The sequence below is a fragment of the Callorhinus ursinus genome, unplaced genomic scaffold, assembly GCF_003265705.2.
Source record: "Callorhinus ursinus isolate GAN/ISIS: 27379988/994484 unplaced genomic scaffold, GSC_fseal_2.0 scaffold6, whole genome shotgun sequence".
Lineage (NCBI taxonomy): Eukaryota > Metazoa > Chordata > Mammalia > Carnivora > Otariidae > Callorhinus > Callorhinus ursinus.
Window position 1 is genome coordinate 17,904,459 of NW_027397068.1, and position 17,139 is coordinate 17,921,597.

Consider the following 17,139-nt stretch of genomic DNA (forward strand, 5'->3'; position numbering starts at 1 on the left):
TTTTTTTTTTTTAATACAATGTATTATTTGTTTCAGAGGTACAGATCTGTGATTCAACAGTCTTACACAATTCACAGCGCTCACCATAGCACATACCCTCCCCAATGTCTATCACCCAGCCACCCCATCCCTCCCACCCCCGCACCAGTCCAACAACCCTGTTTGTTTCCTGAGATTAAGAATTCCTTATATCAATGAGATCATATGATGCTTGTCTTTCTCTGATTTATTTATTTCGCTTAGCATAATACCCTCTAGTTCCATCCACGTCATTGCAAATGGCAAGATTTCGTGTTTTTTTGATGGCTGCATAATATTCCATTGTATATATATACCACATCTTCTTTATCCATTCATCTGTTGATGGACATCTTGGCTCTTTCCATAGTTTGGCTATTATGGACATTGCTGCTGTAAACATTGGGGTGCATGTACCACTTCAGATCACTGCATTTGTATCTTTGGGGTAAATACCCAGTAGTACCATTGCTAGGTCATAGGGTAGCTCTATTTTCAACTTTTTGAGGAACCTCCATTCTGTTTTCCAGAGTGGCTGCACCAGTTTGCATTCCCACCAACAGTGTAGGAGGGTTCCCCTTTCTCCGCATCCTCGCCAACATCTGTCGTTTCCTGACTTGTTAATTTTAGCCATTCTGACTGGTGTGAGGTGGTATCTCATTGAGGTTTTGATTTGGATTTCCCTGATGCTGAGTGATGTTGAGCACTTTTTCATGTGTCTGTTGGCCATTTGGATGTCTTCTTTGGAAAAATGTCTGTTCATGTCCTGCCCACTTCTTGATTGGATTATTTGCTCTTTGGGTGTTGAGTTTGATGAGTTTTTTTATAGATTTTGGATAGTAGCCCTTTATCTGATATGTCATTTGCAAATATCTTCTCGCATTCTGTTGGTTGTCTTTTGGTTTTGTTGACTGTTTCCTTTGCTGTGCAAAAGCTTTTTATCTTGATGAAGTCTCAATAGTTCATTTTTGCCCTTACTTCCCTTGCCTTTGGCGATGTTTCTAGGAAGAAGTTGCTGCAGTTAAAGTCAAAGAGGTTGCTGCCTGTGTTCTCCTCTAGGGTTTTGATGGATTCCTCACATTTAGGTCTCATCCATTTTGAGTCTATATTTGTGTGTGGTGTAAGGAAATGGTCCAGTTTCATTCTTCTGCATGTGGCTGTCCAATTTTCCCAACACAATTTGTTGAAGAGACTGTCTTTTTTCCATTGGACATTCTTTCCTGCTTTGTCAAAGGTTAATTGGCCATAAAGTTGAGGGTCCATTTCTGGGCTCTCTATTTTGTTCCATTGATCTATGTGTCTGTTTATGCCAGTACCATACTGTCTTGATGATGACAGCTTTGTAATAGAGCTTGAAGTCTGGAATTGTGATGCCACCAGCCTTGGTTTTTCTTTTTCAATATTCCTCTGGCTATTTGGGGTCTTTTCTGGTTCCATACAAATTTTAGGAGTATTTGTTATTATCCTGCTAGTTTCCTGAATTCCTGTATGAGTTCTAGCAGTTTTGGGGTGGAGTCTTTTGGGTTTTCCACATAAAATATCATATCATCTGCAAAGAGTGAGAGTTTGACTTCTTCTTTGCTGATTCGGATGCCTTTTATTTCTTTTTGTTGTCTTATTGCTGTGGCTAGGACTTCTAGTACTATGTTGAATAGCAGTGGTGATAGTGGACATCCCTGCCATGTTCCTGACCTTAGGGGAAAAGCTCTTAGTTTTTCCCTATTGCGAATGATATTCGCTGTGAGTTTTTCATAGATGGCTTTTATGATATTGAGGTATGTACCCTCTATCCATACACTCTAAAGAGTTTTAATCACGAAAGGATGCTGTACTTTGTCAAATGCTTTTTCTGCATCTATTAAGAGGATCATATGGTTCTTGTTCTTCCTTTTACTAATGTATTGTATCACCTTGATTGATTTGTGGATGTTGCACCAACCTTGCAGCCCAGGAATAAATCCCACTTGGTCATGGTGAATAATCCTTTTAATGTACTGTTGGATCCTATTGGCTAGTATTTTGGTGAGAATTTTTGCATCCATGTTCATCAGGGATATTGGTCTGTAATTCTTTTTGATGGGGTCTTTGCCTGGTTTTGGGATCAAGGTAATCCTGGCCTCATAAAATGAGTTTGGAAGTTTTCCTTACATTTCTATTTTTTGGAACAGTTTCAGAAGAATAGGTATTACTTCTTCTTTAAATGTTTGGTAGAATTCCCCTGGGAAGCCATCTATCTGGCCCTGGGCTCTTGTTTGTTGGGAGATTTTTGATTACTGCTTCAATTTCCTTAGCGGTTGTGGGTCTGTTCAGGTTTTCTCTTTCTTCCTGGTTCAGTTTTGGTAGTTGATACATCTCTAGGAATGCATCCATTTCTTCCAGATTATCTAATTTGCTGGCATATAGTTGCTCATAATATGTTCTTATAATTGTTTGTATTTCTTTGGTGTTAGTTGTGAGCTCTCCTCTTTCATCCATGATTTTATTTATTTGGGTTGTTTCTCTTTTCTTTTTGATAAGTCTGGCCAGGGGCTTATCAATCTTGTTAATTCTTTCAAAGAACCAGCTCCTAGTTTCGTTGATCTGTTCTACTGTTCTTTTGGTTTCTATTTCATTGATTTCTGCTCTGATCTTATTATTTCTCTTCTCCCGCTGGGTTTAGGCTTTATTTGCTGTTCTTTTTCCAGCTCCTTTAGGTGTAGGTTTAGGTTGTGTATTTGAGACCTTTCTCGTTTTTTGAGAAAGGCTTGTATTGCTATATACTTTCCTCTTAGGATGGCCTTTGCTGCATCCCAAAGATTTTGAACAGTTGTGTTTTCATTTTCATTTGTTCCAATGAATTTTTTTAATTCTTCTTTAATTTCCTGGTTGACCCATTCATTCTTTAGTAGGATGCTCTTTAGCCTCCATGTATTTGAGTTCTTTCTGACTTTCCTCTTGTGGTTGAGTTCTAGTTTCAAAGCACTGTGGTCTGAAAATATGCAGGGAATGATCTCAGTCTTTTGTTACCGGTTGAGACCTGATTTGTGACCTAGGATGTGATCTATTCTGGAGAATGTTCCATGGGCACTAGAGAAGAATGTGTATTCTGTTGCTTTGGGATAGAATGTTCTGAATATATCTGTGAAGTCCATTTGGTCCAGTGTGTCATTTAAAGCCTTTATTTCCTTGTTGATCTTTTGCTTAGATGATTTGTCCATTTCACTGAGGGGGGGGTGTTAAAGTGCCCTACTATTATTGTATTGTCAATGTGTTGCTTTGATTTTGTTATTAATTGCCTTATATAATTGGCTGCTCCTATGTTAGGGGCATAGATATTTAAAATAGTTAGATCTTCTTGTTGGATAGACCCTTTAAGTAGGATATAGTGTCCTTCCTCATCGATTTTATAGTCTTTGGTTTAAAATCTAATTTGTCTGATATAGGGATTGCCACCCCAGCTTTCTTTTGCTGTCCATTACATGGTATATGGTTTTCCACCCCCTCACTTTCAATCTGGAGGTGTCGTTGGGTCTAAAACAAGTCTCTTTCAGACAGCATGTCAGTGGGTCTTGTTTTTTTTTATCCAATCTGATAGCCTGTGTCCTTTGATTGGGGCATTTAGCCCATTTACATTCAGGGTAACTGTTGAAAGATATGTGTTTAGTGCCATTGTATTGCCTGTAAGGTGACTGTTACTGTATATCGTCTCTATTCCTTTCTGGTCTATGTTACTTTTAGGTTCTCTCTTTGCTTAGAGGACCCCTTTCAGTATTTCTTGTAGGGCTGGTTTGGTGTTTGCAGATTCTTTTAGTTTTTGTTTGTTTGTCCTGGAAGCTTTTTATCTCTCCTTCTATTTTCAATAACAGCGTACCTGGATATAGTACTCTTGGCTGCATGTTTTTCTCATTTAGTGCTCTGAGTATAACATGCCAGTCCTTTCTGGCCTGCCAGGTCACTGTGGATAGGTCTGCTGCCAATCTAATGTTTCTACCATTCTAGGTTGCACTCCTCTTGTCCTGAGCTGCTTTCTGGATTTTCTATTTGTCTCTGAGACTTGTAAGTTTTGCTATTAGATGTTGGAGTGTTGACCCATTTTTATTGATTTTGAGCGGGGTTCTCTGTGCCTCCTGGATTTTGATACCTAGTTCCTTCCCCCAAATTAGGGAAGTTCTCTGCTATAATTTGCTCCAATATACCTTCTGCCCCTCTCTTTCTTTCTTCCTCTTCTGGGATCCCAATTATTCTAATATTGTTTTGTCTTATGGTATCACTTATCTCTCAAATTCTGCCCTCGTGATCCAGTAGCTGTTTATCTCTTTTTCTCAGCTTCTTTATTCTCCATCATTTGGTCTTCTATATCACTAATTTCCTCTTCTGCCTCATTTATCCTAGCAGTTAGAGCCTCCATTTTTTATTGCACCCTATTAATAGCCTTTTTGATTTCAACTTGGTTAGATTTTAGTTCTTTTATTTCTCCAGAAAGGGATTCTCTAGTATCTTCCATGCTTTTTAGAAGCCCAGCTAGTACCTTTAAAATCGTCATTCTTAACTCTAGTTCCAACATCTTACTAACGTCTGTATTGATTAGGTCCTGGCAGTCGGTACTCCTCTTGTTCTTTTTTTTTTGAGATGAGTTTTTCCATCTTGTCATTTTGTCCAGAGGAGAATAGATGAATGAGAGAACAAAATGCTAACAAGGTAAAAACGACCACAGAAAAATATACACTAAACAAATCAGAAGAGACCCGAAACCCGGGGGAAAAGAAAGGGAAAGAAAGAAAGAAAGAAAAGAATATGATCAAATATGATCAGGCTGGTGAATACATCAGTGCCACACACTAGATTTTGGGTGTATTTTGGTCTGTTAGAAGAAACTGCCTCCCAAAATTTTAAAGAAAGAAAAACATATGTACAAAAATAAGGGTAAATATGATGAAGGGATGGAATATGACTGTAAAGATGAATATTATAAAAGATTTTATAAAAGGAATTGATAAGAAGTTGGTTGAAAAAAGAAAGAAGAGAAATTAAAAAAAAAAAAGGGAGAGAATGTTATCAGCCAGGAGACTAGAGCAAAGCCATACACTAGAGATTTAGGGTATATTTTTGGTCTGTTCGAAGAAACTGTATCCAACAGTTTTAAAGAGAGAACAACTTATATACATATACATATATATATATATATATATATATATATATACATATATATAAAGAATAAGGTTAACTACAATGAAAGGATAGAATATGACTCTAAAAATGAAAAATAAAAAAGATTTTGAAACATGGAATTGATAAGATGTTGGTTGAAAAAGGGAAAATGAAAAATTCAAATAAAAATAGAAAAAGAAAAAAATAAAGAACATTTAAAAAATTAACTTTGAAAGACTAAAGAATCATGGGGAAAAAAAGCCATGAATTCTATGTGCTGTATTCCTCTAGTGCTGGCATTCTGCTGTTCTCATTGATTGGTAAACTTGGTCGTGGCAGGCTGTTCTTGCTGATCTTCTGGGGGAGGGGCCTGTCGCAGGGGTTCTCAAATGTCTTTGCCAGAGATGGAATTGCCCCGCCCTTGCCGGAGGCCGGGCTAAGTAATCTGCTCCGTTTTCCTCCTGGGAGCTTTTGTTCCCTGCAAGCTTTCCGTACAGCTTTGGAGGACAAGAGTGAAAATGGCGGCCTCCCAGTCTCTGCCCCGGAGGAGCCGAGAATTTGGGGCCCCACTCCTCAGTGAGCCCCCAGAGGAAAGCAGTCAATCACTCCTCTCTCCCTGGTCTCTGGCCGTATTCCGTGCTCACCCAGCCTGTGACGAGCATTTCTATCTCTGGCACACGACCCCATTTGCGAGCCTTTCAAGTGTTTCTGTCTCTGGCACACGACCCTGTTTGGAGTCTCCAAACCCAGCAGATTTCTGTGGTGCGCTCTGCCCTGCTCCTCCCCAGGGGAGGAAGGGGAGTCTCCCCGGATCTGCCGCTTGTTGGGTCCCTGCTGGAAGAGCAGTGGCCCGACTGTGCCGTGGATCATGGTTTATGGCAACCCCGAGCTGAGAACCCACTTCTCTGCTTGGTTTTTGCATCCGGCTTCCCTGCTCCAATACCTGGGAGCTCTGCCGCACTCAGGCACCCCCGGTCTTTCTGTGACCCCGAGGGTCCTGAGACCACGCTGTCCCAGCGAGGTTTCCACCCCCCACTTAGCCACTGGAGCAACGTCCCTCAGCAGAGTAGACTTCTAAAAGTTCTGATTTTATGCTCCCCAGCTCTATCACTTGCTGGTAGCAGCTGATGGAGGCTCTCTCCCCCTGCAGTCTATCTTCCCGGATATCGCCTCGGATTCACTTCTCCGCATGTCCTACCTTCCAGAGAGTGGTCACTTTTCTGTTCAGAAAATTGCTGCTATTGTTTTCTTCAATCTCCTATTGAGTTTATAGGTGTTAGGAATGGTTTGAAACCTATCTAGGTGAATTCCTGGGACCAGGAGGAATTTAGGTCGCCTACTCCTCCGCCATCTTGCTCCTCCTCCATTTTCTTGCTTTTTAAGTTGCGTAACTCCCCGTATCTCTCGTTCTCTCCCACCTCAGGCAATGTTCAGTCTCTGTATGGTGGAAAGTGGAGCAGACGAAGTGAATTTACATGGCGTGACCAGCCTTGGCTTGAAGCAGGCCCTGGAGTTTGCATACACGGGCCAGGTATGGTACCACATGTCATCTGAGAGGCTTAACCTTTGAACTGCAGCTAGCCAGAGGGGATTATCCTTGAGGCGTGAGATTTAGGTATTTTTCTTGTTATTCATTTTAATGTTTAAAAAAAAGTTCACATCTCCTTAATTTTATATCTAAAATGATGAAAAGGTAAGTAAAACAATTTGAGTTTAAATATGACCCAGGGAACATAATATTTTAATCTGAGCTCAGTGGCTTGCTGGTATAATTTTAAAACAGCCCAAAGAACCATCTTATGGGAAAGAGTTTGCAAAATAACTTGAATTGTTATTACTGAAGCTCCATTACTTAATCATGGCTTTATTGGCTTAAAAAAATGTAAAGCTCCAAGAAGTTTTTATAAACTTTTGTTTTTTAATTCCATTTTATTCAACTTAGGTTTAGTGTCTTCTATGCTAAAATAAGGGCCTCTTCTCTTGGCGGGCCCACATCCTGGTGGGGGAAAGAGGCATAAACATAATCACACATTCTCATTGTGTTGGGAGATATAATAGAAGCAGAATACAAGATACGGTGGAGACAAAAAAGAGCATGTGGTCAGCTGGGGCCATCAGTCCAAACTTTCACAGAGAAGGTGGTATTTGGGTCTTGAAGAATGTTGGGAGCTCACTTTTCTACTAAATTTCCCCTTTAGGGGCTTTTTAAACTATATGATATTGTCCATTTTCTTTTCTAGAGCTAGTAGAGTTTGAGATCTGTTTCATAGAGTAATTGAGGCAACTCGGCAGCTGAAATGAAAATAATGGTTAGAAAGGAAAAAACATCCATCAAGTAGCAGGTGCAAAGGGAAATACAAAGGAAATGGATCACAAATTCAGGGTCAGCCCAGCCAGATTTCATGCCTTAGAAAATTCAGGTGGACAGTTATTGTTCAGAGTTGCCAAACCTGATTCCTAGTGAGGTGAGTAAATTATGTGTTGGCTGCTTTTTGGTTTATAGATGTAAAGACAGATACCAGCTCTAAATTCTGTCTTGTGTAGATTTCTCTCTTCATGTCTGAAATATGGTCACACCTGCATTTGCCCACTTCTAAAGTACTATTGATAACGCATAGCTCATACTTTGCTGGTGTGCAATGGGAATGAAATAGTAAATGTTGTGTTTCTTTGATAAAACTACTTACATGAGTAGCTTTTGTATTTAGCTGCATTAACAATGGAATGGTTTCAGATCAGAAGTTATAGGCTGCAAAACATTTAAATAATTAGTAAACAGAAGGGTGCAAAAATGCTATAGAGGCTGAGGTAAAACTCACATGGCAGGTATAAGTGGCTGTCTTATTGTTTGCCTTGATTGCCCTGTGTTTTCTTTCACAATTATATATATGTAATCCCTGTGGCACAAAGGACTTATGAAACATGGACTGAAAGGGACTTTTTGAAGGGTAAGAAAACTGCTTGAGATGTTTGCAGAGGGGCAGCCATATCTCTTTGCTTAGGAGTCATATGCTCATATTCCACTTTTATGAGTTAAAAAGAAAGCCAGGAATGCTTAAAAAAGAGAAAAAAAGAAAAAAAGCAAGTCCTAGGGCCAGAACCGGAGCTATGTTTATTCCATCCAGTGACCCATTCCTGATGCGTATACCCACGGAGCAGCAACAAGCCTGTGGCATTCAGCAGTAACTCATCTGTTCAGATTGTGTCCAGAGGGACAGGAAGTAGGCTGACATTTCATGGAGCATCTTCTGCAAGAGCAAGGGCACTGCCCTAGGTACTTTATGTGTGCTGTTTGACCTAATCTTCTAGACAGCTCTGAAGAATGCAGTGATCCCATCATGAAGATGACTAGCCCAGGAAGGTGCAGGGAATGACTCAAATCACTCTCCCAGTGTATACTGACTCAGTGAGTCAAAGCCAGTCCTCTTAGCTTCAAATCCATTGTCCCACTGAGGAAAGATTAAGTCATATTTGTTCTACTTTGTTGAAGGAGGCAGGGAAGCATTTGGACACTTTAGAGAGTGAACTCTTTTGATGGTTCCCTCATCCTGGGTGCCTTTGCAGCACTCAGTTTATGAGGGCTCCGAGTTGCTGCACTTGAATTCTATGTATGATGACTCGTTGCTGCACAGTGGAAATTGATACATGCTTTCTTGGACAGCATCCATGGTACTTTGCTCTCTTAAACACCAAAATGACTTTATAATAAATCTGTTTTCCCTTGGAGACATGAACACAGATAATGGCAAAAAGTGGAATTGCAGTATGCTTGGGAGATGCAAAAAACCTGCTTTCTCTTACTCTGGAATTGACGTTAGCATTAAGCGAAGACTTTGGCATATGGAAGCAGGAATAAAAGCATAGTTCTTCAATTTCTTAATTGTTATGTACTCTTGTGGATACTCACTAATACTCACTAATCTATTGTCTTAGCCATGATGTAGATTTGTAAAATCAGGATTAACATTGAACTTATCTACCGCTAGCGATTTCTACTGACAGTTAATTACACCTTTAGTCGGTGGTAGTAAGCATAGTATAAAATATAAGTGTTTTAAATGTCTGAAAATTGTTGCCGTCTTGGGAGAGAAATTGGAATTGGAAGTATTGTGTGGGCGCCATGAGTGAATGCTGCTACGTGTAACAAGACGTGTGCATGTTCCTCCTACATAGTGCTCTAAAGCATAACCTTCTTAAAATTGGTCACAGATTTCATCCAGGAAATTTTAAAGAAAAAGCAGACTTTTCCCCTAATGCTAATGTATCCTCTGAAAGCGCACACACTTTTCTTAGCAAGGAGTCTACATGGGGCCAAGCAAGCACACACTCTGCCTTCCCACTGATTAGAGACATGCCCTTCCTGTGGGCACACCCTGCTTAGGGCACAGCCTGTGCAGAGGCGGGCATGCATTGCCCCCCTCGTGGGTGTGTTTGCTCAGCCGTAAAGAGCAGAAGCAGCCATGAGGGGCAGAGGAGCCAGGCTACTCTCCAGGTCCTATTCTGGGCTGGAGCTGGGAGCCAGGTCAGGAGCAAGTGGTGTGATGTAAGCTGTCACCAGGCAGTTCTGCCTTAGGGAGAAAGGGACAGAGTAAGACTAAGAAAACACAAACTCACTTAATCTGGTGGGCAAGACTACCCATTCTCTGGTCTCCCTCAGTCTCCTCACTTTCCAACTCTGGCCAGGAATTCATTCCTATTTCAGACCAGGAAAGAAGAAGGGGAGGAAAAAAAGGATTCTGGTGGAGATGTTGCCTGGGAGGAGGATTCCCAGTCCTAACTAGACAAGAGGTCAGCCACTCAGGAGTGAGTAGGTGTTGCTAAGAAAGCCCAGGGATAGTGATTAGCAGTTAACACCAAGATCCTTCTAGAAAGAGAAGAGCCCCACTCGGAAGATGGAAGGACTTCTGACCTCGAAAGGCCTGGAATAAGCCTCTAAGAATTTGAGTAACTAAGGACCAAAATAGGAAGCAAATAGAGCTGAGAACCACAATAAAGTTCACTGTTTAGCACTCCGGCTGTGATGATGTTAAGCAAGATAGACTATATGCCAAGTACAGTGCTAAATACCTTCCTTATAGGGGAGCAAGGGCTTAAGCCTAGTTAGCTTCCTCTTCCTTTCCAGAGAACTGTCCTCCTGTTCTGTCCCTTGTAGCCTGATGGAGAGAGAAACTACGCACCAGATGACAGTGACATTTGTAGTCCCCTTTAATATTTGCCGCCTCCAGGTACTGCCGACTTTGTCCACCGTGAACCAGCCATGTCATATCTGGCCATCTGAAGAGAAAGGCTGCTTTGGTACCTGTGATCCCTTGCTTTTCTCTTCATTATCCAGTAACTCCAGCCTTGGCTCCTCAACACATGGAGAAACCCATCTCTTCGGGACTCCCATCCTAATTACCATCCTCTGATCCAGAGAATGCTTTAACACAATCTTCACAAGGATATTTTGTATAACCATTAATATTAACATTTTAAAGTCTTTCTTTGGTGGTGCCTGGGTGGCTCAGTCATTAAGCGTCTGCCTTTGGCTCGGGTCATGATCCCAAGGTCCTGGGATCAAGTTCTGCGTTGGGCTCCCTGTTCCACGGGAAGCCTGCTTCTCCCTCTCCCACTCCCCCTGCTTGTGTTCCCTCTCTCGCTGTGTCTCTCTCTGTCATAAATAAATAAAAATCTTTAAAAAAAATAATGTCTTTCTTTGGAAATGTAGAAAAGTATGATACTCTTAGGTAAAAAAAAAAAATAGCTGTAATTGTGGTTACACAATTGGTTATGTAAAAATGTTCATGCAATCAGAAATTGTAAACTCAGGGCACCTAGGTGGCTCAGTCAGCTAAACGTCTGCCTTCGGCTCAGATCATGGTCCCAGGGTCCTAGGATCGAGTCCCGCATAGGTGTCCCTCCTCAGCGGGGAGCCTGCTTCTCCCTTTCCCTCTGCCCTCCCCCACCCCCCCGCCACGCTCTCTCCCTGTCCTTCTCTCAAATAAATACTTTTTTTATATAAAAAAAAGAAATTATAAAGTCAAGGAAACTATCCCTTGGTATTCATGCTCTATGCAGTGAAGTTTTTCTTCCTGATTCTTATTTGATTCCTTAATAAGTTCACATTATCTTTTTACATAGCATTGATAAGGCATACACTGTAGCATTCCATTTTGATGAATATTGAAACTGTATTTATTCTACATAGCAGAATATTTTTCTCTGTAGACCTGAGCACCAGGCCCAGCAGCAGAGTGACAGGAATCTGAATTGGAACTGCTTCCCATGGACCATCCCTACAGAGGGATAAATGTGTCACTTTACATGGAAAAAGTCCCCATAAGATTTACTTCTAAATGTAACCTGGTTAAACTAAATGGTAGCATATGAACAAATCTGGGAGAATTTTTTCTTAAATATGTCTCTGGGGAGCAACATTTAGGATATTCAGTGGTTTAAATATTTTAGCTGTAGAGTCCTTTCTTCACCTGGCAGTGCCTACAGAAGCCTGGCAAGCAAAAGGCCCCTGAGGTACCTTCACTGTGCCCCAGGCTCTAGAGGGCACAGTCTAAAATCCACATTCTAAGGAAGAATATTTGGAATTGTGCAGAAAGTTATCATTTTCTCCTCACCTTACTTCTTGTGAGAGCTGTGCCAGAGTCCATATTAGAAGGTTTGAGAGAGTGAAATGAAGGAAGCTTGAATTTCATCAGTGGCTTTTTGCTTGTTTGGATCTTTTGAAACTCTGCACTATTTCCCTTGGAGAGATTTCACAAAAGTACCAGCTAACTTGATCGACAAGAACCATATGCCAAATGGAATTTTAATGGTTTACCAAGATATCAAGTAAAGCAATAAGTGTTGACATGTTTTGGTGGTCAAAGTGGGAAGGACAGGTTGGAGACCTAATTATTTATTGTGAAAAAAGGAGAAGGGAGATTTTAGAGGTCCAGGTCCTGACTGACCCCCAGAAGCCTACTTTTCTCATCTGAGGACCCAAGAACCCAAGGACTCACAGGGCCTGAAGCCTGTCTGTTCTTCAAGGCGATCAGTTGATTCAGACAAAGGGAAGTCACGTGGGAGGACCTCCTCCCTGTAGAGCAGGACCAGTTCTAATTAACAGTCTCTACTTCATGCCAGCCTGTTCTATATTAAATTTATGTGTGCTCTCTGGTCAGAATGTACTCAGGTGTAGTTTATACTGCAGGAATTATAAAGCCGTTTGCTCAGCATAGCAACGTCTAAAGTATCTCTGTGAAGAAGTGTAACTGGCCACACTTCTGAGATCTGCTTTCATTTGGTAATAAAGCTGATACTTTGATTTTTTTTTTTTTTTTTTACGTTTCCTGACTTTTCTCTAATAATTTGCAAGTTTGGGGTTTCTGAGTTGTCTTTTAGGCATTCTCCAAAAACAGAATGGTTCCCTCCCCTGTGCAAAATTGGATTCAGTTGTTGAGACTGGTAATACCACATGCATACCAAGAGGATGCAAAAAGGTTTATTACTCACATAGTGAGGCTTTCTGGGGAGAGCCGGGTGGCTCCCAAGCAGGTCCAAAAATGGCTTCAGAGGGCAAGTAGAGGGTGATTGGCTTGACTTTTCCTGTGGTTAGGGGAGGGAGCTGGAGGGTTCTTCACATAGGCAGGGGCTTGTGTGGTTTCAACTTCCTACCAGCACCAAGGGAGAGAGCACTCAGTCTTTCTTGTACTTTTTCCCAGGTGTGGGGAAAACAGGGAAGAGGGAGTGATGGGGCTCAAAAGCTGTTAGCAGGCAGACGTCAAAAATGGAGTCAGACCTCAATTACATTAGTCTAGCATTCTACTTGAGTGATAATCACAATTTAGGCACAGGTATTTTCCTTTGAGATATTGTGTAACTCAGTCACTTAGGAAAACAAAATGTGTTTAAACAATATGCTAATAGCATTTATGATCTTACTCAGCATTCATTCTGTGCTGAGGAACCCATCGATGGGCCACGGTGGGTGCTTGAGCTCATTGTGTACAGAACATGCATACTGGTAACATGATGAGGGTCTCTGGGTATCTGAGATAGCATCAGATGATAAGGATGAATGTGATCCCTCTGTGTTTTAACCTTATCTTTATTTATTTATAAAACTCCATTCAGATGAGCTGGATTTGTTGCCTCTCTTTCTTTTACTCTCCTTCCAAGTGTCTCTACTTCCCAACCCCACCTTATTGCCAGTATAGAGAATAGGAAGAGAAATATTTTCTGTATGCTTGTGATAATGGTTCTGTTGTCATAGTGGAGGCAATAAACAATCAGTCCTTTTCTAGCTAATGTCCTCCAAAGTAGAATTGGCTAACATCCAGCAACTTAAAATAGTGGGTCAACCCACTTAGTTAATTTGGGGTAGATTTTGTACTTCTGTGCACTTACTTCTTTTGAATGTTTTAGCAGAAAGTATCACGGCCAGATATTTTATCTGGTATGCATCTGGAATTTTTTCCTTTGCTATGCTGGGTGAGCAGTAATTCTTATTTTATAATATTTCTAGGCAGAAATCAAAGCAGGATTTCTAAGCAGTGCTCTTTCTTGATCATTAGAATTTCTGAGTGTTGGCTGCTCTCTGAATTATTCCCTAAGGAAATCCTGACTCTTCCTTAGGTGTTTCATGAAATCATCTCTGAGTGGAGGGAGATTAACAGTTTATTTAAGGGAGAAACTTGATTAGCTTATTAATTTTCATAAGAAGTTATCAGCCTATTGATGGCTTTTTAAAGTACATAAGCTTTTCCCCTCATTCAGCAAAAGAGAATAATTGCATTCCAGCCTCAGCCTGTTTTCTGAGACAGCTCTCACTAAAAGTTCATTTGGGAGAAATTATATACATAATGGATTCGCAGAAGATACACAGTCTGTCTATCAGCCTTGGTGATTCTCAGCCTCATCTATCAGGCCTTAATATAAAAAGGCAACATTGAATGTTTTAGATTATCCTGAAATGAAATTCTTAGATATTATAACTTGCCCACATAAATGACACATCAATAAGAAACCTTAACATATATGATGAATAAACAGAAGGAGAGGAAGTGTAATAAAAATAATATGTATTTCAGTATATACATGCTGGGGCAGAACTCTTTAGGAACCATATTGAAACCATTTTCTAAAATAATAAAATTCCATAAAAAACAGAGTAGGGGGTGCCTGGGTGGCTCAATCAGTTAAGCATCTGCTTTCAGCTCAGGTCATGATCCCAGGGTCCTGGGATTGAGCCCCGTGTTAGGCTTCCTGCTCAGCCCTGCTCAGTGGGGACCCTGCTTCTCCCCTCTGCTCTTCCCCGCCCTGCTCATACTCTCTCTCAAATAAATAGAATCTTAAAAAAAAATAGTTATAAGGATATAAAAACATATGTATATATATATACCTCCTCTCCTGACTTCATATTACTTTTTGTTTCCTATTTTCTCTTAGCTTGAGTTATTTATGTTCTTAATTTTTAAATGCTTGTATTGATGCCTCAGATCCATCTCAAAATGAGATATCATATAAGTAAATAAATAGGGTAAATAAAGAGATTTGGGACCTCTGAAATCCCAGAGGTACTTTAATGTTATTTGTAGGCATGAATAAAGTGGTGCTATACCCGATTAATTCTGCCTTTGAAAATGAAGTGTCTCCAAATTCCCAAGTTGTTCCATAAATAAACCATTCTGCTTGCTTTCTAAATTTTGTTCCATCCTTGTTTTCAGCACTAAAAATAGGACATATCATTTTTCATCTTTGAAAACAAAACAAAACAAAATCACCCAAACGTTTACACAAACATAAATAAGAATAAAAGTGAAAAACAATATCCATAGTATTATAAATTCAGTTTCTTTCTTGGAGTTAAAGGTACATTTATCCATAAATGCTGTCTTACTGTAATCTAATTTTTTCTTTCATTTGGATTATTTTATTTTGTTTATTTATTTATTTATTTATTTTGAGAGAGAGAGAGCGAGAACACTCTCAAGAGCAGGGGTAGGTGGAGTAGAGGGAGAGAGAAAGGATCCTAAACAGGCTTCATGCCCAACACGGGGCCTGGCCCTGACTCAGGGCTCCAGCTCACAACCCGAGATCATGACCTGAACCGAAATCAAGAGTCCAAAGCCTAACAGATTTGAGCTACCCAGGCACCCTGCATTTGGATTATTTTATTTTATTTTATTTTATTTTATTTTATTTTATTTTATTTATTTATTTGAGAGAATGAGAGACAGAGGGCACGAGAGGGAAAAGGGTCAGAGGGAGAAGCAGACTCCCCGCTGAGCAGGGAGCCCGATGTGGGACTCGATCCCGGGACTCCAGGATCATGACCTGAGCCGAAGGCAGTCGCTTAACCAACTGAGCCACCCAGTCGCCCTGGATTATTTTTAAAAAATTGATAGACCTGGAATTACTTGATCAAGAGGAGGAATGTATTTTTTGTCAGCATTGCCTTCTGAAGGAGTTTTACAATAGCTAATGTTGGACAATGAGCTTTTTAAAGTTTTTTTCCTTAAAATAGAATTCTTGAGCCCTCTGCTGGAAGCATTTAGTATTTGTATGAAGTAGTAGTATATGGGAGTTTTACAATTCCAATGTAAGGTTTTTTTTTTTTTTTTTTAAAGAAAACAACCTGGTAGCAAAAATATATGGTCTTTATGGTTGATTTCAAGATAAAAAACAACTGGCCAAATGGAAGTTTTAAGAAGATTTATATTACAAGTAGGTATTCCATTTGGATAGAATAATGATGCAGACATTCAGATGAAGGACTGATTTGAATACATCGAATGCCCTCAGTTAATTTGTGAGTATTTTATTTCATTTCAAGTATACTTCATAAAAAAATCCACTTATAGTTTGTTCTCAAACTGAGAGCCACTAATTCATCAAATACTTAATGAGCCCCTACTTGTTAAAAATTTAGTAGGTGTTAGGGAATGCACTGAAGTAAAAGAAATACACAGTGAGTGCTTTCTCAGAGTGGATTGAATAATGGTTGGAAATGCCAGATCAACACACCACTGCATTTATTGGAAATGGATTATTAGGGACCTGTATTATTTGTGCATGGAGCATAATGAAGTACCTAAGGATGTTTGATGCTCCAAAAGTTATACTAGTTCTGATAGGAGAATTAATAATTGAGGCTTAGTACTTGGTAGAATACTACTGAAAAAATAACAGATTAATATGTATTTTACTTTGCAGGGAGAAAAAAATATATGGTAATTGAATAGATCTAGGCCCTGAAAAATTGATCGTAGCCATGCATGGATCTGTGAGGGTAGAAACGATTTGGCATAGCCCAAAGAATACACCCACTGACCTTAGAGGAAACCAAGCGAGATTCCAGCCTGTGACAATTTTGGAGAATTATCCATTGCATCCCACTATAAGTATCAACTCTGTGGTGGTTGCTGGAAAAAGTTACCATTTTCACTTCAAATCCATGATTCCAAATCTCAGATGGATACTCATCCTTGCCAGCAGTGCTAATTGGTTTCCAAGTAAATTTCTTTTCTTCCTCTTCCTGGTAATTTTCTCATTTCTTCTCTCTTCTTAAACCCTGCCCCCTACCCCCATTACCCTACTTCCAAGACACATAACACAAGAAAACTCACCTTCCGTTGTGCAGACAGATGTAGACAAGGAGATCTGCATCATTTCACCATCAAATCCCCAATCCCCTGTTTCTGTGCACTTGTTCTATGTATTCCTATCGTTTATGATGGAGGAGTTACCCTATCAAAAGTTAATCTCTCCATGTAAGCTCTGGATCATACTCCCTCTGATCCTCTCAGGCTTCGCTCCCCAAATCCTCATTTCTTTCTCTTCTGTCATCACTTTCTCCTTCTCCACTGGAACATTCTTGCCAGCATATAAACATGCTCTATTGCTCATGTTTCAAAATCCCTTTCTTGTTCTTATGTTCCCCTTCAGCCACCACTTATTTCTCTACTTGTCTTCACAGCAGAACTATGAAAAAAGTTGCGTGAACTTACACTTACTCAT

The 17,139-nt window shown here is 40.1% G+C and overlaps 1 protein-coding gene across 15 annotated transcripts in view; it reads left to right on the forward strand.

Moving 5' to 3' along the window:
- Nucleotides 1-17,139, forward strand: part of KLHL32 (kelch like family member 32) — a 248,095-nt gene that overhangs the window by 93,063 nt on the left and 137,893 nt on the right. For 12 of the 15 annotated variants that reach the window (XR_012378503.1, XR_012378504.1, XR_012378505.1 and 9 more), the window contains one exon: nucleotides 6,569-6,676. Coding sequence is in view for 12 of the 15 variants with exons in the window: in XM_025862890.2 (XP_025718675.1) it covers nucleotides 6,569-6,676 (108 nt within the window). In the remaining 3 variants the exon portion in view is untranslated. Of the gene's footprint in view, nucleotides 1-5,626; nucleotides 5,722-6,568; nucleotides 6,677-17,139 lie in introns of those variants that run through there. The other 3 variants (XM_073893676.1, XM_073893682.1, XM_073893672.1) reach the window with 2 other exon arrangements.